General features: G+C 34.7%; 7 protein-coding genes across 8 annotated transcripts; all 7 read left to right on the forward strand.

The window, feature by feature from the left end:
- The first annotated feature begins 3,269 nt into the window (after positions 1–3,269).
- Positions 3,270–4,272, forward strand: LOC17877178 (auxin-responsive protein SAUR32). The gene has a single exon (XM_006281774.2). The coding sequence runs from the start codon at positions 3,585–3,587 to the stop codon at positions 4,017–4,019; it is 435 nt and encodes a 144-aa protein (XP_006281836.1). The 5' UTR covers positions 3,270–3,584; the 3' UTR covers positions 4,020–4,272.
- Positions 4,273–5,809: 1,537 nt separating this feature from the next.
- LOC17874601 (putative FBD-associated F-box protein At5g53635) lies at positions 5,810–7,338 on the forward strand. The gene is made up of 3 exons (XM_023777627.1): positions 5,810–6,691; positions 6,784–6,927; positions 7,033–7,338. Exons 1-3 carry the CDS (start codon positions 5,810–5,812, stop codon positions 7,336–7,338), a joined length of 1,332 nt encoding a protein of 443 aa, XP_023633395.1.
- A 4,297-nt stretch (positions 7,339–11,635) lies between these two features.
- On the forward strand, positions 11,636–13,086 carry LOC17875931 (F-box/FBD/LRR-repeat protein At1g51370). The gene is made up of 5 exons (XM_023777628.1): positions 11,636–11,706; positions 11,885–12,407; positions 12,510–12,650; positions 12,747–12,901; positions 13,083–13,086. Exons 1-5 carry the CDS (start codon positions 11,636–11,638, stop codon positions 13,084–13,086), a joined length of 894 nt encoding a protein of 297 aa, XP_023633396.1.
- A 909-nt stretch (positions 13,087–13,995) lies between these two features.
- LOC17877375 (glucan endo-1,3-beta-glucosidase) lies at positions 13,996–14,556 on the forward strand. Its single transcript, XM_006281844.2, has one exon. The coding sequence runs from the start codon at positions 14,079–14,081 to the stop codon at positions 14,409–14,411; it is 333 nt and encodes a 110-aa protein (XP_006281906.1). The 5' UTR covers positions 13,996–14,078; the 3' UTR covers positions 14,412–14,556.
- A 648-nt stretch (positions 14,557–15,204) lies between these two features.
- Positions 15,205–16,871, forward strand: LOC17877083 (putative FBD-associated F-box protein At5g53635). Of its 2 annotated transcripts, none has more exons than XM_023777531.1 (3): positions 15,205–16,122; positions 16,198–16,345; positions 16,454–16,871. In XM_023777531.1, exons 1-3 carry the CDS (start codon positions 15,238–15,240, stop codon positions 16,753–16,755), a joined length of 1,335 nt encoding a protein of 444 aa, XP_023633299.1. In that variant the 5' UTR covers positions 15,205–15,237; the 3' UTR covers positions 16,756–16,871. The 2 variants fall into 2 exon arrangements, with proteins under 2 accessions (XP_023633299.1, XP_006281696.1); XM_006281634.2 differs by having other exon boundaries at positions 16,198–16,338; positions 16,444–16,871.
- Positions 16,872–18,577: 1,706 nt separating this feature from the next.
- On the forward strand, positions 18,578–20,144 carry LOC17874810 (F-box/FBD/LRR-repeat protein At5g53840). The gene is made up of 3 exons (XM_006279688.2): positions 18,578–19,471; positions 19,589–19,729; positions 19,812–20,144. The coding sequence occupies exons 1-3, from the start codon at positions 18,578–18,580 to the stop codon at positions 20,142–20,144; spliced, it is 1,368 nt and encodes a 455-aa protein (XP_006279750.2).
- A 514-nt stretch (positions 20,145–20,658) lies between these two features.
- Positions 20,659–25,020, forward strand: LOC17876732. The gene is made up of 14 exons (XM_023789350.1): positions 20,659–21,008; positions 21,218–21,268; positions 21,358–21,558; positions 21,657–21,755; positions 21,843–21,898; positions 22,114–22,225; positions 22,353–22,532; positions 22,625–22,870; positions 23,338–23,511; positions 23,596–23,799; positions 23,885–24,010; positions 24,099–24,281; positions 24,373–24,471; positions 24,549–25,020. The coding sequence occupies exons 1-14, from the start codon at positions 20,877–20,879 to the stop codon at positions 24,726–24,728; spliced, it is 2,043 nt and encodes a 680-aa protein (XP_023645118.1). The 5' UTR covers positions 20,659–20,876; the 3' UTR covers positions 24,729–25,020.
- Positions 25,021–25,153: the final 133 nt, after the last annotated feature.

Consider the following 25,153-nt stretch of genomic DNA (forward strand, 5'->3'; position numbering starts at 1 on the left):
ATCTTTTGATTAGATTCTATTCAAACGTTTCCATACATAATTAAGAGTAAACTAATGATTATATAAATCTTAAACCTAACGACACTTGGTTTTTGATAATGCGTTTGATCCTGCCTTCTCTGGCGTGTATGGACTCTTTGACAAAAAGTCGTCGTTTGCTTTTATATCAAGGAAAAGAAAAGAAAAAAAACTTATAACATAGAGAGCACATGATTCCAACTTTCTTGGCAATCCAACGGCTATTACTCATCCGTAAGGTCTTTTGTCATATCGTGCCGACACGATGGTCCGCAAACTTTGGAACCTTCTTATTCTTAACTAACCTAATGAAATCATAACCAAACTAAACCGAGCTGGTCTCTCAATTGGCCTAGTAAACTTCTACATTCGGATTGAGATTGTGCTTACACTTCGAAACCAAACCTCGTTATTAAGCATTGTAATAGAACTATAGACGATGAACCGGATAAGAAGCAAAACCAAAGTAAGCAACAAGTGTCATATAGTAATTGGACATGTGATTTGATCGGCGGCGTTATAGGCACCTGAGGAGGCGCGACATGAGCTTGCTTACTCGGCAAAGGACTTCTTTATATATCATTTTGTGGGTGACGCGCTAGTCTCATCCCAGGTAAGGTTACGTTACGCTGACGTGTTTTGTATACGACAACATTTATAATGTATAGTTTTAATCAGGGCCATGTTTGATTATGTGGCATAGTCTTTAACCACTCGATCGCTTTAGAAAAAAAAAATTCGATCGAGATGGAAGAATTTGAATGTTTTCACGAGTGTGTTATCCTAATGAATAATGTCTTCCACCACCTATAGCAATCTCAAAAAAGCCTCAAGTCATTATTTTGATTTGTTTGGTTAAAAGCAAGCCACCAAATTTCAAAAATGTTGGGATCATTTTTTTTTTCTTTCTTTCTATAATATATATATGAAAATTTCGTCATTGATTCATTAAGAGTTTGCCTATTGAATGATTTCAGACTAATGTAAATAAGCATATTCTCTAATGGATCCTATGTATCTAAGTATCTAACACGTTATATATATGTATTTGATGTTTTATACATTCTTTAAATTCCCATATGACTTTCTTAAATTGTTATAAAGTCAAATATATTATACAAAAACTGACCAATTCGATTACGTACTAAGTAATAGTGATATAATAATACGTGAATACGGGGGATGTAATTTCCCATGCACCTCTCCACGGAAACGGTTTTAAATACATTGGAACTATATATCTAAAACTGATACATAGCTTGTTAGGTTTGACCTTTTAGTCGTGTTTATCCATTTACCATTAGTCACGGTGACAGGTGACCACACAACATGAAACGATTAACCAGTAAAAACATTCATTATACAATTCAATCTCTATCCCGATTTATTTTTCTTTTCTTTTTCGATGTTTTGGAAATCTCCGGTTTGTTTATTATAATGTTCAAGTTCCACAAATATATATACCTTTTTTTTATATATAAGATTGTTTATCCATTTAATTACCGAGTCGTTGGCTTTTTGAAATGCTTAAGGGGCCTTGGTGCCAGCTGATCAAAAGTATAACACAGCAACCAAATTTGATTAGTTCATTTTTTTTTTCTTAGCTTATAGACCATCTCCAATGGTAAGCATCCATTATGGGTGCTTACTAACTTTTTAATGATAAAATTTGATATTTGTAAACTTAAGCACCTTTTGGCAAAACTTGACAAATATTGATGTCCAATGGTAAGAACCCATCATGGATGCTTATAAAAATATATTTTAAATAAAATTATATGTGTGATCCAGTTATTACATACAAAGCAAGTCTAGATTTAAATTTGAAGAAGATCAAAGTGACAAGAAGAGAGAACAAATAAGTGTGATATGCTAGTTGTTGTCTGGTTGTACAATCTGAGTAGCCATACCTACAATTCTAAACGGATCCGTATCTTCCTTACAGCATCATTCTAAATGATTTGTACTTTCAAAACGGCGCCTCGCCGGAATCGCTTACATCGCTGTCGAAAGGGTTGAGAGAGAAGAGGAGAAGAGAGAGAAGAGGAGAAGAGAGAAGAGTTTTTGTGAAATGAAAAAGATATGAAAAGATTTTTTTAAAAATAATTTTCCCTCAACCACTCACAATGTGACACATACTGAGTGCTTAACATTTGCTTAAAAACCTAAATTAAGCATCGATGCTTCATTTTTATTCCTACTTTTGCATTAAAATAATTCAGTTTAATGTTGAGTACTCTTTAATAATTCTCTAAGCACCTCCATTGGAGGTGCCCTAAGGTAACAGTGTAATCGTTACCCCCTACCGTAGATGTGAATGCCACAACGATCATTTTCCTTTAGTGAGAGTCCTGCGTTCGAGTCGTCTTAGACACCTATCCGCGCCCGGATATAAGGTCCAGTGGGATTTAATCTTTGAGTCTAGAAAAATCTTGGAATGTCCATGGTTAACAAAGATTTTTTTGTTTTCGTTCTGCTGATTAGTTAGTAATTAATTATTTTATATTACACACATGAGTATAATATTAAGCTATATCATTACAAATAAAACAGCAAACACAAAAAAAAAAATGATTTGAGTTTGTTTATTGAAAAATTAGGTGATATAACTAAATTTTTTTTGACCATTTCTCAATTTGTGCAAGGGCTTTAAGAAAACAAATAGTTGACAAGAGGTACACAAATATATATATATATATATATATTTTTTATATCACATACTAATGGTACTAGATCGATTCCAAGTTATTTTCACCTATTAGCTAAATAATTAAATTATATAATTACTCACTTAAGATAATTATATGTGCAATACATACTTTAAATTGATATATAGTAGTACTATATGTAATTTCTAAGAAATATCCTACATTATTTTTATCCAAAAATTAAACGAATTTGACTGTTCAAAACTACTTAAATATATATATTTCTTTTGGTTTTTTGGTGGTATAAAAATTATAAAACATAAAATATAATAATAAGATGATGTAACAAACCTCCTAAAGTCGGTAAAACCCTACCCTAAGTACTACTCCTCTCCTCCTTAACACGCTCCAAATATTTACCACGTCAAATAATAATTCCACCTCATCAACATCTTATTTATTTTTTATTTTTTTTGTTTGTTATTATAAAACAAAAATAAAATACAAATAGGAGAGAAGAAGCCTTTGGCACTTTGGAAATGTACGCGTTAAGCAAAAACCCTTAACACCAAATCCAAATCCAAAATTGTATATATACACATGCAATATCTTTTCCTAATTCCAAAATCTTCTCAACCTCCTCCCCAAAAAACAAAAAAACCCAAAACATATAAATCTCTTCATGCTTAGCCTATCATGAGCAACATCCCTAGATCTCTCACCGACTCAGATCTTTCTCTATTTCTTCTCACAATCTCTTCTGCTGTTGATCCTTGGCCTTTCAATATCACCGTCTTCTAGCATCTCTACACTTCTTTAACCTCCTCCTCCTCCTCCTCCTCGTCGTCGATCTTGTTTACTACTCAAATCTTTGTGTTTTCTTGTTCGGTTACGGTGATAAAGGTTGGTTCTTTTTTGATGGGTTTTGAAGAAAACCAAAAACAGAGCCCAAAACAGAGTCCGAAGCAGATGGTGTTCAATTTTCACTTCCATGTTCCGCATCTCCACATACTCCATCATCACCACCACCACCACCACCACAACAACCATCATGATGTTCCTAAAGGGTGTGTAGCGATCATGGTGGGACACGAAGACGATGAAGAAGGTCTACACAGGTTCGTTGTTCCTTTGGTGTTCTTGAGTCATCCTCTGTTCTTGGATCTCTTGAAAGAAGCTGAGAAGGAGTATGGATTCAAACACGCCGGTCCGATTACGATCCCTTGCCGTGTTGACAAGTTTAAGCATGTTCAGGAGATTATCGACGAGGAGACTCATCACCGTCGTCATAGTCATGGTCACGGCGGCCACCACAACCATAGCCACCACAACAACCATCTCCGGTGTTTCTAAAAGTCTAATTCGATTTGGTTTGGTTTGGGGTTTGACATGTAATTGGGTTTGATTGGTTTGGTTTGGTTTGACTAATCTCGAGATTTATTTTTTAGTTTGCTTAATCTCTTGTTTAGTTTAGTTTGATGATGATGATAATGATGAAAAAACAAAACATAAGAGCAATTCAATGTGAATGCTTTTTTCTTTTCTTTTAAAGAATGTAATCGTGAGGAATAAGGGAATAATCATATTATTTTGATTTTAAATTTTATTGTAACGAATGTGAATATTTCTTTTATTTAATTGATTTTAACGCGTTATATTTGGGAGTGGGCCATGTTATTTTTGCTTTTTCTCGTTAAGATTACATTCACGCCAAGTGTCTCGAATATGTTATTCTTTTTTTTTTCATTCAAATTTTTAAATCGAGCATATCTTAGAATTACCAAATAAGCAAATATACTTTGACTTTGAATGAGATTGTTACCAAAAATTATATGATATCTACCTAAATTGCGGCAACTGTTTCGTTTTTGTCAACTAATTACTGCAATTATCACGGTCAAATTAAATTAAATATTACTATGTTGATTATTATTGACCACTAAAATTAGCATAGAATCTGTTTACATACAGAAATAAATCTATATGGATTTTAACATCAGTTGTATGAATATATTATCTTCTCCCTTAGTTTTCCGAAATTTTCTCACATATTACAGTAAAACCTCTATAAATTAATAATGTTGGGACCATGAAAATCTATTAATTTATAGAGGTTTTAATTTATCGATAAATTAATAATTATTAATTTATAGAGAGATTTTCCTAATTTGGAAACTGTTTTCAAAAAAATATTTAAAAATAAGATTTAATCATGATAATTAGTATTTTATATAATCATTAACAAAGAAAATAATAATTATTATGTCTTGAAAGAGAATTCTAACAATGTTTTATATAGTAAAATATTAGAAATAAACTCTAACAAAAAATAATGTGTCTATATATACATATATTTTGAAAATTTTACCTAATTATTAATTTATAATATTGTTGGGACCATATATTTATAAAGAATTTTCAAAAAAAATATTATCTTATTATTTTATCGAAATGTGTCTAAAATTACACTGGTCCCAACTTGGGACCGGAGAAATTTATTAATTTATAGAGATTATTAATTTATCGAGTATTAATTTATAGAGGTTTTACTGTAGTTTATTATATTAGAATCTACAAATATGTTCAAACTACAAATTAAGGAGTTATTAACTATATTGCATAACGGAAAGAGATTTGCGGAAGTGAGAAGATTTTCTTATATTAAATTGAAAAATATATACGTTTTTGACATGTAAAATATATTGTTATAGAGAAAAAAATACCGAATATCAAAACCATATTATTGAGAAAAAATGTTTGAAACAACACAATCAAAAAAAATATTATCATTGTTTAACTGATAGAAACGAAAACATGAGTTTGCTAATATATGTTGAAATCGCGTTTCGATAACATTTTTATGTGTGTTTCAAAATTTTATATTTCTAAAACGTTTAAAAAACCAAAAACGAATCTAGATTTCCAATTTCCATTTAAGCTAGGTTATTAATTTGGTTTAGCCGCACTCCTATATATTTGTCTTTGTAATCGGTGAGTTCTTCTTTTTCTCCGTGACTCTATGCGGATTAGTCTAAAGACTGTGTAATATCTTTGCACCCAAATCTTCTCTCTAAAGTTGCGTTTTGAATATTTGTTTAACTGATTTCGTTATTGTATAAAATTTTCTTACAGAAGAGGTAGAGATGGAAAGATCGACTAAGAGATTGATCTCGAAAGATAGGTTAAGTCAGTTACCCGATCCTTTGTTATGTCGGATTCTTAATCACCTTCCCACTAAGGAAGTTGTTAGAACAAGTGTGTTATCCACCACATGGAGAAGTCTTTGGCTTTGGGTTCCTAGTTTTGAACTGAACTCCCAAAAGTTCCAAGACTTCGATGCCTTTGTGAGTTTTGGTGACAGGTACTTCGATTATGGTAGAGTCTCATGCATCGACAAAGTCAAGTTAACTATAGAAGAACCCGATTATGGTGTAGATGATCCGTCTTATTTCACAACATGGTTTGATGTTCTAGTCAAGTCTAAGATCAGACATCTAGATGTTAAGAGTCGTCTTGATCTTGGGTATCATAAGATTCCCCTAACCTTTTATACCTGCGAGACACTCGTATACCTAAAACTCACTCTAGTGAGATTTGATGATGTCGAGTTTGTTTCCTTGCCGTGTCTGAAGACTATGCATTTAAAATATTTTTTGTATCCCAATGAAGCCACTTTCGAGAGACTTGTCTCATCCTGTCCTGTCTTGGAAGAGTTAAAGATTGATGAATGTTTTAATCATCACACAAAATTTTGTCGGGTGCTCTCCAAGTCATTGATAAGGCTCATTATAAGAAAACGCTATTCTCTGCAAGAGTATGGTTCAAGAGTTGTGATTGATGCTCCTCAGCTACACTTTTTGAGCATCTATGGTTACTTATCAGAAAGCTTTACAATAACCAATATGGACTCCAATGCCAAGTTAGATATTTCTCTCGCCTTTCCATCAAATGGAATTAACATCCGCGGTTTTCTTCTCGGGGTTTCGAAGGTCAGAGATATGACCATGTGTGCAAAGACTATAAAGGTATATGTTCTTCAATGTAGGTCTTGCTACATTTGAAATTTTCTATTATGAACGTTTATATCACTCATCATATTTTCATCTTTTGGTTTCAGCTCATCAAAGAATATGCTACGATATTTGGACCGTTGCCTCTATTTGGTTGCGTGTCTCGCCTCTGCGTTACACTCTGTGTGTTCGATTTGAAATGGTTGCCAACTTTTCTTGAGAGCTGTCCGAATCTGAAGTCTCTTATCTTGGTAATGAATTCTAATCCTAACCCTTATAATTTAAAGGCTATATGTATATATATGCTTATCTTTTCATTGTGTTTTAATTCCTTCCCTCTCTTTTTGTTTCCACAGAAATGGGAAGATAGCTCTAATCACTTGAAGGTGATGAATCCGTTTGAATGTTCATCTGTGCCAAAGTGTTTGTTATCGTGTCTCGAGTTTGTTGGATTCGAAACGAGCATCTTGGGATATACTTCGGAAATGGAGCTGGTAAGGTACTTTCTAGTGAATTCAGCAATCCTCAAAAAACTCACTCTACGTTTGCACTATAATGCAATACGACAATATGACATCTTCAACAAACTTCTCAAAATCCCAAAACGCTGTAGAGCATGCGAAGTTGTCGTATCCCATGGCTTTGACCGGTTTAATATGTGAAGTCTTTTAAATCAAATTCCAGTAGTACGTTATTTAATTTATTCATTTTATATTGAAATTCACAATAGATGCTTCTCAATGATGATTTTTTGTTGTTGCTGGTAATGCTAATAGAGAATTTTGCAAAAGAAAGAAGTACGTACGTAGTAGTTCAGCAGACAATGTTCTTAAAGACAACTAAAATATATATGGTAAACAGAAAAAAGAAAAATAACAATACAAAACTTTCATAACAAAAACAATACTCTATGTCAAAAAAAAAACAAAAAAACAATATTTCCTAACAAAACATATATAGTATGTGGCTATACCAAATGTGAAGTCGTCGTCCTCTGATTTATAAAGAGTAGAGAGAACATACATGTATAGTGAAGTTTCATGATTTTCGTGTAATTCGCAAAGTGAATATGCGTACTAGGTTCATGGATTTGGTTACTAATTAACTTGTCTGGCAGGTGACGTTGATTACTAAAAACCTTAATAATATTTTACCTATACTTATCTGCTACCCAAAAACATAAGCTTCAATTCCTCGCATGAGTTATCTTGTATTTTTTTTTTGTATTTTTTTTTGTTTTTAGCCGACTTTGTTGCAATTTATCTAAGCATCCAAATTAGTGTTAAAATTTTGCTATGATACATTGGTAGATACCATACCATGTATCATCATTAATTCATTATAGAAGTCAATGCTTCAAATATAGAGAGTATGGACATGACATAGAGAAAAAAAACAAAGAACACAGTGTTTCTTAAAGATTAATTGAAGATTTGTTTTTGCAAGCCTGTTTAGTTACATAAAAATGTTGAATGTACAATATTAAATAGAAAATGTTATATTAAAAATAAATGTTCTTTAAAAATTAAAATTCAGAATTTAAAATATAAGAAAGAAATTATCCAAAAAAATTATGCATCAAATGCATTATATGTATATCATATCAAATTATTGACATACAACAGTTTGTTAGTATGAAATTATACTTAAATAGATCTTGAATCTTATATGCAGTATGATGTATTATTTGCAAAGCTAAATATATAGGTGATACTTTTAGAACCTCCAATGGAGTATCTTATTTTTATAAAAAAAAAAGAATAAGGGAAATGTTCTTATTTAAGAACCTTGAGTATACTTATTAGAACCTCTATATTTGACACTTGTATTTTATATTTTAAATTTGAAATATTTTTTTGGATATGTAAACCATGGGAGGTGCTTGATCTTTCTAGACTAAAAATATTCCACGTCGACAACAAAAAAACTTTAATTAAAGTCTGAAAAAATGACGTGGGATATTTGTAGCTTTGAAAAAGATATTTACTTACCATTTTACGGAAATAAAATAATATTTCTTGTGAAACTAAAATTGTCCTACATCAATCATATAAAGAACCAACCACTAAAACAATGTCTTATAAATAGAACTAAAAACCATGTTCAGGGCATTCATATGAAATTCGATGAATCTTAAGTCGAATGCTTTTAAATCTAGTAAAAATTGTAAAATCAATCAGCTATATAGCAGATTGTCGAGTTAAACACTTGATTGCTTTCAGCTGCTGATAAGTCAGTCCTTGTGCATGACTTAAGTTGTCGTCTAATTGTTTTAGGCAGTCAACAAATCAGTCCAGTTATAAAGATATCCAATTTGGTTATATTTGCAAAGGTGAATTCCAGTCTGGTATGTTTTTCTTCTTCTTTCTTTTACTGTTGTTTGATTCTTGGTGTTCTTTGTTTTGTTTTGTTTTTTGTTTTTTTTAGAGTTCTTTTTTTTTTTTTTTGGCATTATCGCTCAAGGTTGTGGAATGGAAACGTCAGATCCCAGGGTATACAGGAGAAGTGGAGATAGTAAGATACTTATTGAAGAATTCTAAAATTCTAGAGAAGTTAAAGCTCGATGTTTACTACACCGAAAAGGCAAAGTGTGCATTCCTTCAAGAACTCCTTACCATGCCAAGATGCTCTACCGTTTGTGAAGTTTATTGTTCAGTGATTCCTAAAATATAGATATTTAGACATTTTGTTTTAAAAGGTTTATCTTTTGGAGTGCTATATTAGACTTTGGAGCCACAAGCGAATATTGCAGTTAAAGTCTTTCTTGGTGGTTTATGCTCATGTAATAATTCACTAATGACCCAACTCTTTCGAATTTGATGGATACTTCAACAATTTACTCAAAAAAAGAAACTCACTCTAGCTTTGTGAATTTGAAAATGCTTGAGATTCTTGCGAAAGGTATGTTTATGCATCTCCTAGTAGAACCGAAGAACAATACATGATTCATTATTGGGATTTTTCTTATATAAGAAACTCTATACACAAGAGTCTTTGAAAGAAATGTTCAGTAGAGAGTGAGTTCCGGCAAGTGAGTGATTCCAAATTTCCAAGCTAGTGTTTCATTGAGGAGAAGTAGTATCCAAGGCCCTTGGACCAAGGGCAGAGATATGAAAATATGTAAAGACATTTTCAAGGTAATATATTTGATAATTCTTCTATAGGACATATACATTTGCTTCAATCATGAAAGTTCTGACTATTCTGTGAAAATCTTCTATGTGTCTTTCTCAACTCAACTCGTTTTTTTTCTGTTTTTGTGTGTGTGTGTGTGTGTGTAGAAATTGGTCAAGGACCAAACCATGCGTGGTGACAAGAAGAAAGATCAAGAGATGATCTTTTCAAAAGGTGCCTCAGTGTTTGGTTACATCTCAAGTTTGTGGAACTGAAACGTGTGAGTTCGCGGCCTGGCGGGGTATGAAGTAGAAATAAAGCGGATAAGATACTTGATCCCAAATTATGTGATTCTACATTGCTCTTGTTGTAAGAAAACAAAGTTTTCTGGTATTGCTCTTGTTGTAAGAAAACAAAGGTATATACATATAACATATCAATTATGGCATTGTGCATTGTACATTTCTCTATCATGAAAGCTTCTGACCCACGTTAATTTGTTCGAGATCATCTGTCTATACTTGGAACTAGAGCCGTTGCCCCGGTTTGCTTACATGTCCCGCCTGCATGCATCTTTCCCTTACTCCGATTTGAAATGCTTACTAAACTTTATTAAGAGCTTCCCGAACTTGCAATTCCTCATCTTGGTAATGATATTAAAAACCCCCAATATGTTTTTGTTTGATCTTTATGAACATGCCATGTTTCATTGTGTTTATATCCTCTGTTCTTTTTTTTTTTTTTTTTGTATATATCCTCTGTTCTTTCCTCAGGTATGCTATTGTAGTTATGAGGAAATGTCATTGGAAGAGATTAATCAAATCAGTTTGTCATCTATACCTGAGTGTTTGCTATCATCTCTCGAGTATATTGATTTCAAATTCCCAAGCCAGGGAGATGTTGCACCATTGAAGATTGTTAGGTATTTTCTAACGAATACGTCAATACTCAAGAAGCTCACTCTACGTTTGCCCAACTATTCAATACGTGAAAAGTCTACTTTGGAGGAGGAACTCCTCGGAATGAGACGAAGCTCTTGCGAATGTGACATCGTCGTCCGTGATTTGGTATTAGTGTAGAGTTTTTTTTTTGGTTTTCTATAGAGTCAAAGTGACTTGTGTATACATATAACCCTGCTGGTTACTTTGATTTTCATTGTGATTTTTGAGTTATTTTAGTAATTTAACATTTTTAAAAGTAACTTTTATTAAAAAGAGAATATTTTTTCAAAACTGTAAACAAAAAAAAAGTTAATTTTCTAAATTTACACTATAGAAAATATACATCACAAAATAAATAGGAGACGAACAAGTAACTATTGCAGATTTTAGTCGGCGAAGACAAGGTACGTCCTCCGTTTAACGTTTAATTGTTTAGGAAACAATCATGAGAAACCCTAGCCTCCATTTGATTTTAGTTTCTCCCTCTTAGTGCTTGTGTTCTTCTAGAGACAGATTCAATCACCCAGTGATGTACTTTTATTTCTTTGGCTTTAATGATTGATTCGGTTGCGGACCTTCTCTGAATTTCATACGAGACAATTTGGTTTGCTTCAGGTTAATTAAAACGTTGATTATGAGTAGTAATTGATGATTAGTGCGTAGTTCCTTGGCATCCAAGATTATTTAGGTTGCTTGCTATGTCTCGTTACTCAGTTATTCTTTTGAAACCTGGTGATGCAGATTAGTTGTGTGAAGAGAAGAAAATTAAAATGGTGGTTCGAAGGAAAAAGATGCGATTATCTAAAGAAGATAGGATAAGCCAATTACCTAATGATTTGATATGTAACATACTTAGCCATCTCTCTACCAAGGAAACTGTGAAAACAAGCATATTGTCCACTAAATGGAGAAGTCTTTGGCGATTGGTTCCAAAACTGGAGTTAGACTCCAACTACTTCCCGAGGTTGATGATCAGTGGGTTTATAAGTTTCACTAACAGTTTCTTTTATTTCCACAGAGATTCATGTATACACAAACTCCAGCTACGGATTTTTAATAGCTTTGATACTTATGATACTAAGATTGCTATCTCCCCATGGATCAATGCTGCGAGTGCGCGAAGGATTAATCATCTTGACATTCATATTTCTAGATATAATGATCATCCTGTGGTTCCCCTGAGCTTATATACATGTGAGACATTGGTACCCTTACGACTCCATGGTGCCACCTTGGTTAATGCCAAGTTTGTTTCCTTGCCTTGTCTAAAGATCATCCATTTAGAAGATAATATACTTCCCAATGAAGCAACATTGGAGAAACTTATCTTAGGCTCTCCAGTTCTTGAAGATTTGACACTCATCAGATTGTCAACTGATAATGCTACGGTCTTACAAGTACGCTCTAAGACATTGAAGCGAGTCCACGTAAATGAGTTTACCAAAGTTGTGATTGATGCTCCTCTACTCGAGTTTTTGAAGACTAAGGTTTACAATACAAAGAACTTTAAGATCATCAATTCAGATTTCTTTGCCAAAGTGGATATTAGTGTCAACTTTAACCGTCCTCGTCTTGGGTTAATTCCGGATCGCTTAGCCAACACTACCGTGATTCGCGATATCCTCACCGATATATCGAGAGTCAAAGATCTCGTTATTGAGAGTGCTACTTGGGAGGTATGCGTTAATGCATGTCAACTTTAATTTGAGCATTTTTTTTTCTTCCATGAAAAAAGTTTGACACCATAACATTATCTTCCTCTTGTCTTTGTTTTCCAGGTCATCTTACTATACACGCAACCAGGACCACTGCCTCAGTTTCCTAACTTGTCCTGCTTAGATGCTAAATTTACTTACTCACATGCAAAAATGTTACCAACCCTTCTTGACAGCTGCCCTAAACTAGAATCTCTTGTCTTGGTGATGAGCTTTAACATTTCTGATAGTAAACTATGTCGTTCAAGCTTTTATTGCATCTCCCACCCACTCAAATAGTATTCTCCTGTTTCTTTGCAGGAACTGGAGGAGGACCCGTATCACGTTCGTTGTAGGAAGAAAAGAACACCAAAGATGATGTTTTCGACAGTGCCTGTGTGTTTGGTATCATCACTTAAGTTTGTGGAACTGAAAAGACCGATCATGGGGTATAAAGGAGAAATGAATCTAATAAGGTACTTCCTGGAGAATTCAAACATCTTGGAGAAATTGACTCTAAGACGTGTAAAATATAATAGGGTAATGGCAAAGCATGCAATGCACAAAGAACTTCATGCAATGCCAAGAGGCTCTAGTTCTTGTGAAATCTCGTTTTTAGATCATAAACATTGTGTGTGACGTTATTGATTGTTGCAGTTAAGATTTATCTTAATTATTTTCAATATAATCATTAAATTTACAATTATAAAGATTTATTTAATTATAGAAAACTGAAACAAATTGTGGTCTTTATCTTTATGTATGCAAACATTGGCCAAAACAAAACTATATAGAGTCAAAGTTACTATATATATAACCTTGAAGGCATCGGTTCAAACGCTCTGGATGAGCGCAACAGACGCCGACATGGAGACACGCCAAGCACTAGAGACGAGCTTATCCGATTTTAGACTGTATGGTCCGTAATAAGCTTCTTTCAGTGCAAGAAACACACAACAAAATTTGGGGACGGATTACAGCTTTGGATAGCTACACGTAGCTAATCTCTTCCCTTCTCTATACACTTTTTAAAGGTTTTTCAAATTTAGTTTTGATACAAGGATCTCTTCCCTTCTCTATACACTTTTTAAAGGTTTTTCAAATTTAGTTTTGATACAAGGATCAAGGATGCATTCATTGTAAAAAGGACTTTTTGTTTTAAATATATTTTCACATTCATTAAAAAAAAAAATAATCAAAATAATATTAAATTATAAGGATTATATATTTAGATAAGAATTTAATATAGTTATATTTATATTACATAAAGCATATTGTGTACATGTGTAGTGTTAATATGTTATAGTAAAGATTTTACAAAAAAAAATTAAAGCTACTAGTTAAGATCATACTAACTATAAAATGAGACACATATCATAAATTATTTAATTTAATGGAATGATTTTTATAGATAATGATGAGTAAGTGTTTTACTGATTTATTAACTTATCTCTTACAATTCCCATTCTTTAGATCTCTTTCCCAAAACAAATAAAAGCATATATAGTTATAAGATTTGGTCTCCTTAGCCTTATTTAGGAGAAGTCTTATTGCATATCATTATAAATATACATGTACTTTCACAAGAAAATACACACAACAACAAAAATAGACAACTCTAGAATATTCATATCGAGCTAGAAAGACTTTATAATGTCATCGCAACTTTTGACGCTCCTCTTCATCCTATCTGCGGCTGTGATCTACCACATCCCCGTAGTGACTTGCGAACCATGGTGCGTGGCGTTGCCTGCTTCCACACCGGAGCAGTTACAGGACAACATTAACTTCGCTTGCAGCCGTATCGATTGTTCACCGATCCAAATTGGTGGATATTGCTATTACCCTAATACTTTACTAGATCATGCGTCCTATGTCATGGACATTTACTACCAGAGCCATGCTCGCACTTATAATGCTTGTAGCTTCAACAATACCGGTTACCTTATTTATTCCGACCCAAGTATCGGCACATGTCAACATTAAAGTTTAATTAAAAAATGATATTTTCATAAAACTTATATATAAATCTCGTTTGTGATATTTTGTTCTAATAATATATATATGTAATGGACGCTAATAACTAAAAACTTCTGAAGTTTCAATGTTTTTAGTGATGACATCTTTTTTGTTTATTTCACTAATTGTGGTTCAAGACTTAAGTTTCAATGTTTTTAGTGATGACATCTTTTTTGTTTTTTTCAACATTAAGCTCAAGAAATAAGTTTTCTTTTGATATAATTTTTACAAAATATGTAGTGCCTTTTTTTTATGTCTTGTAGTTAATAGTTATTGGAAATCAACTCATCATGTTACTTTCTATGTTGCTTACGGTCAAGTGAAAAGAAATTCTAAAACCAAAAAGAAATATATAAAAGTAGGACTGTGTCTAATCTGCAAACCCAATATTTAAACCAGTTTTAGAATCTAAGCAAAATAGGGTATCTTCGGTTTAGCCAAATCGGATTTTAATTGTGCTTGTTTCTTGCGATGCTCGAAATTTTTGGGATTAAACCATCAATGGTTCGATCAGGTCAGACAAAACCAAGTTGGTCTTCGTACTTCCTATCTCATCAATCCTTATTTAAAACGTTTCAGTTACAATTTTCCTATCAAAAACCTAATTAGCACTTTGATTCGTTTGATGTAAGCTTATTTGAGAATTTTCTTTACTTGGTGAACAGTTTTGATTAGGGTTAGGTTAAGCCAAGTCGAACTTCTATGAGTTATAAATCCAAATTGTATCTCTGAAGCTTTCGTTTTCAATTCTTTTAATTTATTTATTGCAGATAAAGCTTTTTAGAGAGGTACAATGAAACGGGCTCGCTCCAAAGGGTTGAGTAATAGATTGAAGAAAGATAGGATAAGCCAATTACCAGATCCTTTGATATGTCACATTCTTTCTCATCTTCCAACAAAAGAAGCTGTTTCGACAAGTGTTTTGTCCACAAGATGGAGGAGTCTCTGGCTTTGGCTTCCTAGTTTGGAATTGGATTCCAGAGAAAAGCTCCAGTTCCAAGATTTGAGTGCATTAATGAGTTTTGGTGACAGGTTTTTCGATTCCACTAGGGTTTCATACATACACAAACTCGACTTAACTATTGATGGTGATGCTTCTTATCTCACCTCATGGATTAATGCTGCAGTAAAGCGTAGGATTCAACATCTATCTGTTCGGAACTATAAGGGATCTACAGATTTATATGAGATCCCCATAAGCCTTTATAGTTGTGACACACTGGTATCCTTAACACTTAGCCATGTGGCATTGGTTAGTGCCGAGTTTGTTTCCTTACCGTGTTTGAAGACTATGTGTTTAAAATGCAATGTGTTTTCTAATGAAGCCACTTTCGAGACACTTGTCTCACGTTGTCCTGTCTTAGAAAATCTAGTTATTAATGTAACTGGGAATGAAACTAAAGTCTATCGAGTGCACTCTCCGTCACTGAAGATGCTCACTTTTGCTCGAGCATCCAAATGTTTCCAGGTTGATTATGATCGGGAAGTTATCATTGATGCTCCTCTACTATGCAGTTTGAACATCATTGATTTCGTATCAAAAGTTATTATCGTAAACAATATGGAGTCCCTTGCCGAGTTTGATGTTTATTTGGTTTCATCGAGAAATCGCATCAGGAGTTTATTGTATAAGATCTCGAGGGTCAGGGATATGACAATAACTAACGATATTTTCGAGGTATATATATATTATTGGACATGCACATTTATGTAGTGAAAAGTTTCTAACCACAATATTTATATGTGTTACCAGGGCATTCATCATTATTCCCAATTAGAGCGATATCCTCAATTTTGTTACTTGTCTCGCCTGAGTGTTCTTCTCTTTGCACGCAAATTGAATTTGTTGGCAGCATTTCTTGAGAGCTGCCCGAATCTGAAATCCCTCGTCTTGGTATGTAATCTACTAATTCCAATTTTTTTTTTTTTTTTTTGTTCACACTATGTCAAGTTTTTGCCATATAATTTCATTGTGTTTCTCCTCTTCGTTTTTCCTCAGTTTGATCAGTCTGGTTGGAACAAGGAGCTGAGCGCCGAGGAGATGAATCAAATCAGTTCGTTATTTGTGCCCAAGTGTTTGAAATCATCACTCGAGTATGTTGACTTCAAAACGCTAATCCGGGGACATGCTACAGAAACGAAGCTAGTTAGGTACTTCCTGGAGAACTCGGCAATACTCAAGAATGTCAGACTATGTGTGGGTTATCATCCAAATATAGAAAAAATGTTAAGTATCAGGGAGGAACTCCTCAAAATCCCAAGAGCCTCTACCAAATGTGAACTAGACTTTCATTTTCTTCTTCTTGGTTAAAATAGTAGTGGTAATTTTCTCTAACTATTATGTGTGGAGGGGGAAACTTTAATATGAGGTATGTAGTAGCTTCATAGATGGTTTGGTGTTGATTGATATTGATATTGAATTTACGTAGCAGCTTATGATTTTCTATCATCTCAAAATGTTAGAGAATTTAGAGCATACTTTATGTAGTGGAATTGGATAGAGAATGTCAAAGTCTCTCAAAATATAATGTTTTTAATACATACTATTTAGTTATTTATTTAAAAAAACTCGATCTAAATCAATAATATATTGTTATGTGTGAAAAGAAACTCTCAAAATGGTTTAAGAATTTATGTATGTTTCTTGTTTGAAACTGTCACATTAAAAAAATGTCCAAGACCAATATACTCATATTTTTCAAAAGAAGATGAACAAGAAACAGAAAATAAGTTTTCCATCTGTTCCCGGATGTTTGCTATCGTCGCTCGAGGTTGTTGAATTCAGTAACTCATTCTCTGGAGATGCTGTAGAAATGAAGCTGGTGAAGTACTTCCTAGAGAATTCAGCATTTCTCAAGAAACTCACTCGACGTTAATATTATTGTCCAAGAAAGGATGACATATACAAGGAAATCCTCAAAATCCCAAGACGCTCTAGCACATGTCAAGTCGTTATCCTTTGTTAATCAGGTTGATGTAGGACGCTTTTGTATGTTTGTTTCTTCGGAGTAATAAGGATGAAACTGGTTTAAGGTACTTCTACAAGAGAAGCTGTGTTATTGTTGTTGTATATGCATTGAAGTTTCTTACTTCTTTTTTAAGTAGCTACCTCTTCACTTCAGATCATAGCATCAGTTTGTTGATATCAAAGCCCCAATCAGGAGATTTGCTATAGAAATGAATCTAGTAAGGTACTTCCTAGAGGATTCCGCAATCCTCAAGAAACTGTCTATACGTTTGGAATCTCATTTAACAAAAGATGATATCTGTAAGGAAGTCTTCAAAATCCCAAGAAGCTCTACCTAATGTGAAGTTGTCATCCTATGATTTACTAACAGTACAGCCGCGGGAACATGAGAGGTTTTATTTGAGTTTTTGTTATATATGTTTGGGGTTAGTTAGGTTGAACCGTTGACCTTATAAACAACTAAAAAGAATAGGTTTGTTGTGGTTTTATGTAAAGACAATGTGACTATGTTCAGAAGTTTATGACAAAGGTTATTGGTTGGTTTGACTTCGGTTCTTTGTAATGATGTTATTAGCCTTTTTCTTTTGCTCTCTTTGAGTTTCTGAAGTTCCATGGCAGCTCATAGTTTTCAACAAGTTCAAATGTTAGTCACGTCTTAGCAAGGTCAAAATGTTTAACAAATTTGATTTTGACATATATTCATTATTATTTATTTATTTATTTTCCCTTTGTTCCTGTCTAAACGGAGGTTGTGATTTTGGAAAAATCACATATTCTTTTGTTCCTGGTTCGGGTCGGTCCAGACCAGTTCACACCCTTATAAACGTGCGTAACACGTTTACAATTCCAATATTTTCATCGGAACCCTAAAAATTTCGATAGACATATACATGAATCAAGTGGAGGAAGGCGAATAGGTTTGATCTACGGTAGTGATTAAACTTCATCCCGGTGCGTTCTTCATCTTCTCATACTGTTGCTTGATTAATTTTAGTCATATTCAGAAACGTTGAGAAACCCTAAACTAACAAGTCTAGCTAGCCTCGTAGGGTTTGCCGCAATTTTTCTGTGTCATGTTTGGTTGTTTTCCTAACTTTCAATTGTTTAAAAGATATATATTTTTCTTAAACTTGGTATTGCAGACTAGTTGTCTAAAGAGAAACAAATGTTGGGTGGAATATTGAAAAAGACACGGTCATATGAAGATAGGATAAGCCACTTACCTGATCATTTGATCACATGTCACATACTTACTCGTATTACTACCTGGGATGCTGTAAGAACAAGTGTTTTATCGACCAGATGGAGAAATCTTTGGCAGTTGGTTCCTAGTTTGGATTTAGACTCCGGAAGACATTTCTGGTTGTTCAGTGACTTTGTGAGTTTTGTTGGCAGGTTCCTTGATTTACATAAAGATCACTCGTTGATACAAAAACTATGTTTAACTATTCATGATCGATATGCTGGCAAGTCTTATCTGACCTCATGGATAGATGTTGTGACAAGGGGTAGGATTCAACATCTTGATATTAGTTTTATTAAAGATTCTGGCTTCGGTGACATACCCATGAGCGTGTATACATGTGGAACACTGGTACACTTACGCCTCTGTCGACTAAACTTGGTTAACGTCGAGTTTGTTTCCTTACCTTGTCTGAAGATCCTCTACTTAAAGTATATTCACTCTCCCAGTGAGGCCATTTTGGAGAGACTTATCTCAGGCTGCCCAGTTCTGGAAGATCTAACCCTCACTGATAGTTCGTCTGAAAACGTAAAGGTTTTACAAGTGCGTTCTAAGACGCTAAAGAGAATCCACATAAATGAAATTTTCCATGTTGTGATTGATGCTCCTCTTCTTCAGTGTCTAAAGACAGTCTTCCATAGAACAAAGAAGGATACGGTCATCAATTCGAGTTTCCCTGCCAAAGTAGACATTAGCTTTGGTGGTTCGAATGATACGTTGGATCCAAACCGCGTATCAAGGAGAAAAGCGATTCGTGATATCCTCACTGATATTTCAAGGGTCAGGGAGCTAGCTATTAAGTTGCATTCTTGGAAGGTAGACTTATCAACGTTTGAACCTATAAAATATATTCTTCCACACAAAAAAAAAAAAAAAAAGTTTCTAACCAACATTCTTAAATGTTTTGTTTGTTTTGGTTTACTTTGTTACCAGGACATCTTTCCAAGATTAGAATCGGGACCATTGCTTCATTTTAGTTACTTATCCCGATTGACCGCTACATTTTGTAACTACGATCTTAGAATGTTGCAAACTCTTCTTAAGAGCTGCCCGAAACTAGAATCTCTCAACTTGGTGATGAATAGTTCTTAAGTTTGTTTTAGTTTTATGCATGTCTACTCAACTTATTTTTCTTATCTTATTGTTTTTGTTTCAGGTATTGGTTGAGAACCGACATTTTTTCTTATGTGATACGGAGAATAGTGAACCAAAGTTAACGTTTCACATGGTGGAGATTCCGTGTTTGGTATCATCGCTCAAGTTTGTGGAATTCAAAAGTCCGATCTTGGGGCATGAAGGAGAGATGGATCTAGTCAAATTCTTCCTCAAGAATTCATCAATCCTGGAGAAATTGAGTGTAACATTTTCTGATTTGCATCTGACGAAATGGGTAAAAGCCACGAAAAGGGTAAAAGCCGCGGATTTTATCCTCAGAGAATTCCTTGCAATGCCAAGATGCTCTAGCACTTGCCAACTAATTGTTGTTTAACTTTTCTTTTTTTTTTTGGTGGCTATTTTTTGCATATCAGAATCTTTCTTTGGTCTCTTGATGGATATGTAATTTCACAAATTACCAATTTATTCCAAATTCAATGGATATATATATATACGCACAAATTGTTCAAGCACTTGTTTTCTGACCCGGACAGGGACTCAAACCGTCCGGTTCGGCTCCAATGCTAATGTTTGAACATGGACAGTCACGTGAGTTGTTTGTTCTTTTCATTTTTGTTGTAAACTCATTCGTGGTAAGATTTTTGTTGTAAACATCAATGAAGCTACGTGGATTTGTTTGATACACAATGTGGCAACTGGGCATGCGTAGCAGGTTCATGCCAACGTTCCTGCTAAGTTTTGCTTGTCGGCTCTTACTGGGCCAAAGGTAACTCGGCCTTAATAGGCCCAAAGGACCTGAAAAAGTCATCTTCACTCTCACGAGTAAAGAATTTGGCAAATGATTGATTCTGTAAAAATTTCAGAACTTTCGAGTCGTTTTCTCACTTGTGCTCGTCTCTTCTTCGTCAAACATTTCCACCATTTTCGTTTCTTAGATCTTTCTTCAGCTCGTCTCTTCTTCAGTCGTGGGTTTTATTTACCCATCTTCTTATAATTTCTAGTTACAATACTCTGGGTCACATTTCCGATAAAACCCTAGTTTTTTCCTTCTTCCAGTGCGATCATTAGTACTGTAATTGGAGTCTCTTCTGTGAGATTCTTAGTAATGGAGACCGCTTCGAGCGTAGCAGCAACTCGTGGCGGTTCCCTTCAGATTCCGTCGCCGACGGCTCCGTCTAGGAAAGAATGGCATGCCGTTTCGGATTCACAAAACGTTGGAGACGCCACAGATTATGTGGTAAGGTTTATGCTTCTGGGTTATGTTTATGTTAAGAGGAATGAGTTGACTGAATCTGAAAGTTTTGATTTTTTTTTTTTTTGTATACTGTTTTATTTGTTGATTTCACTGTGATTAACATTTCTTAATCTTTGTATAGAGAATAAAGTGATTTGCTTTTGGTTGTTTCCTAGTTCATATTTTGATTGTCTTTGTCAAAAATTTTGCAGGATGTGGAACAGTTGAAGCTAAACCGGACGGATGAGAGAACGATATATGAGGTTAATTACTTATGTCTTGCAATGTTAGTTAGTTTTTTTTGAACTTATTGGAGAATGGAAATGACAACTTTTTTGTTGTTGTTGTGTAGAGTGGAAGGGAGCAGGATGGTTTTTCAAATAGTGAGATGTTGCAGCAACAGATTCTTAATGTTTCTAGAAAGAAAGGAGAACTTCAGCAGTTAGAGATTGAGCTTCGAGCTCAGCTGTTTGCGAGACATGAGATCATGGAAATCCAGAGCAACTATGAATCTCAATTCACAGAGTATGCTAATGCTGCTGCTAGAATGCAGGTTAGGTTTCAGTCCAGTCCCCTCGTATAATAGCATGGTTTATATTTCATTGAGCATTATGTTACATGGAAGTTAAAAGAGTGTTGTTGAATTTTTAGGAGCAACTTCATGAGAAGGAGAGATCTATTCGGGAGGCAGAGAGGAAGTTAGAAGAGAAAGACAGAGAGCTGCATGCCATTAAACTGGATAATGAAGAAGTATGCTGGTTTTTATATTGTTACTAGAATCTTTTCTGATATAAATCTGAATGACTTGTTTCTAAGTTATTTTTGTTCTGATACTAGGCATGGGCGAAAGAGGGTATCTTAAGAGAACAAAATAAAGAACTTGCCACATTCAGGTGCTGTTAATTTCTTAAGTCGTTTACTCTTTGTTAAGTTGTATGAGGTTTCCTGTATACTGAATTCATCTGTTACTCTTTATCTTTATATAGGGTTCTGCTACTTTTGTTTTTGAAATATAGTATCCGGCCTTTTATTTCTACTTTATTAGATGTTTTAGGCATGAGGTTTTCGAAAGTATAACAAACTACTTTTTTCCTTTCTTAATATGCAGACGAGAGCGTGATCATTCTGAAGCTGAGAGGTCCCAAAATATACATAAAATATCTGAACTTCAGGAGCATATTCAAGAGAAAGAGAGCCAGCTCAGTGAATTGCAGGAACAAGTTAGTTTTCCCTTATTTTATGACACAATCAAATCTGTCAAACATCTGGATCTTTCAGTTATATAATTGTCATTTTTGAAATTCTAATACACTAATACCAGAGTCCTTATCCTTAATGGCTTTGTAGAATAGGAATGCTCAAGAAACTATCTTGTACAAGGATGAGCAGCTAAGAGAAGCGCAAGGTTGGATTGCCCGTGCCCAAGAGATAGATGCTTTACAATCATCCACAAATCATTCGTTGCAGGCGGAATTGCGAGAACGTACAGAGCAGTATAACCAGCTCTGGCATGGTTGTCAGAGACAGGTCAGTTCCTTGGCTATTTTCCAGTTACTAATTGGTTTTCCTTGAAATTATTTTACTCGAACTTATGTTTTGTTCCTTGTCATTGAGTTCAGTTTGCGGAGATGGAGAGATTGCATGTGCATACAGTGAAACAACTTCAGCTTGAGCTAGCCAATGTAAGGGAAGCTGGTGGTTCTCTAACAAATTCCAGTGGTGCCTCCCAAACTATTCAGAACAGCGGGAACCAATTTGATGCTCATGGAAACAGCGCAGAAAGTGCAAACACTAGTGTCCATTCAAATGGAAAAAGCTCAGATAACATATCATCTTTTACTTCACCTGATGATAAGGCTACCCAGGTGCATGTTTGTTCTGTTGATTATCTTGAATGGTTTCTCTCTGTTTGGTGTATTGTGTTGGATTTACAAGATGATAGCGTAGACACGTTACAATTTAGCATGTGTTTACATGAATTTATACAGTTGATTATTCAGTTGGGTCTCGTCAGTCTTTTAATTGTTAATTATTAGATGTTAAAACTGTTAAGCGAAAGTGAAATAATTGGACATCCCCAGCAGCCAAAAGTACTGTTGCAAATCAATAAGGACAGCATAAAAGTTCTGTTTGTGTTTGGAAGTATTTGTTTCATTACTTGTCGATTCAATTTAGTGCTGTTTGTTCAAAAATCTAGATCTGCCATACTCCACATCATATTCGCTATTCAGTACAATGCTTATATTCTCGGCAATGAAATAATTTTTGCTGAAACACTTGAGATGGATCCTATTATAACTGTAATTGCCTTTTCTCTTGTCATTATTTGTAGAACAACCGTGTTGATGGGGTGTCATCTTCTAATCTTGGAGCGTATGGGTACCTTCAAGCGAGTCAGATGACCCCTCTGCATTCATTTTTCATGCAGCAACAAGAGATTTCTCAGTTTGTTCAACCACAGGTCGCTTCACCTCATGTTACGCAGTCAGTTTTGCTGCAGCAAAAGGTGTGTGAGCTGATGAATGCATACTTTGTTTCATTTTTTTCTTTTATAATTAATGACCTTTGTGTTTCCTGCTCTTATTTGTAGGCTGTACCAGATAATTCACAGATGCCTACTCAGAATCATGTGCATCCATCTCAAGGTGTTCATGGCTTGGTAGGTTCTGATCTGAAGAGTGAATACCGAGTGCCTCCCAACGGACAATCCTTTGGTCAGGGGTATAGAGATGTTCAAACTAGCCAAGTAGCACAATACAGATCTACTACACAATCGTCCTCTGTGAATGAACAGGTAGGGGATGTTCTTATTACGTTATGGGGTTATTCATGTTCAATATGATACGTTGATACAACCTTATTAAGTACTCTGTTAACAGGCAGTGGAATCTGGCAATGGAGATTATAATGGGTCGAGTCACTTGGAGAATAACTTTCAAGACATTTCTTCACAGTTCCGAGATGCGCTAAGGCTTGATTCCCATGCCCATAATTCGAAACCTGAGGTATGCAATGCACATATTACCTCACAGTTTTTCTTGGCTGGTTGGCTACAGGAAAATGTTCTGAATGTGTTTTGAATTTCCTCCCCAGGAAGCTAATGGCCAGGTTTCACCTGATGAACACAATAGTTCTACATCCATTGTGCCTGAAACTCTATTCTCATCTGGGAAACCTGAGAGGAACCCGGAGAGTACTCTGCTTGATGAAAGGTCACTTTTGACATGCATCCTCCGTACTATACCAGCTGGTGGAAGAATCAGAATTAGTTCAACGGTGAGCAAATTATTTGTAACCACAATGAGTTTGAACACTTTAATTTGAGAAAGGCTTTTCGTATAATTTCTGTTTCATATGTGCTATACAGCTTCCAAACCGTCTGGGAAAAATGCTAGCCCCTCTGCACTGGCATGATTACAGGAAAAAGTACGGGAAGCTGGACGATTTTGTTGCTAGCCATACTGAGGTCTGTCTCATCCCAGTTACTATTCAACTCATGTGGTTTCTCAAAACTTCAAAATGCTAAATTGGGTTTGGCTGCAGCTATTTGTGATAGAGGACGACTACATTCAAGCTAGAGAAGGTGCACAAAAAAAGGTAGCAGCTTCAGCAGCAGCAGCCAAAGTGGCAGCAGCAGCTGCAGCGTCGTCATCCCCACACTCCATATATGTGGCTATGACTCCTATGGCTCAGTCTCAGGGGTTAGGCAGTCGGAAGAGGTAGGCAGATCTCCTGACTATATGGCGAAGCAACAACGAAAGGTCTGATTTTACAAGTCAAGCTTTCGAAAGTGGAAGGCATATTAGAATGAGGCAAAACATTCAAAAGTGGAAGGCATATTAGAATGAGGCAAAACATTCTCATATCTTGCTTTCATTTTTAGGTGAACTAATCGCCAATGCTCTAAGCTAAGATATACACATGATTTTACTTTTGCCCTTTTAATAGTAACCATGCTCAAAATTAACAATGTTAAATTTAACATTCTAAGAGTCGGCCATTGAAATTCAGTAAATAACCAGCAAAACTCAACGCCTACCATTATTTACACCACTTGGTGCATCCTACAAAGTACAAACAACCAATCTATACCTCTTAGCAATTTACGCACTAGAAATCTATTTATCGTTTTATCAGGCAAAACAGTT

This window comes from Capsella rubella, unplaced genomic scaffold (genome assembly GCF_000375325.1).
Source record: "Capsella rubella cultivar Monte Gargano unplaced genomic scaffold, Caprub1_0 scaffold_8, whole genome shotgun sequence".
Lineage (NCBI taxonomy): Eukaryota > Viridiplantae > Streptophyta > Magnoliopsida > Brassicales > Brassicaceae > Capsella > Capsella rubella.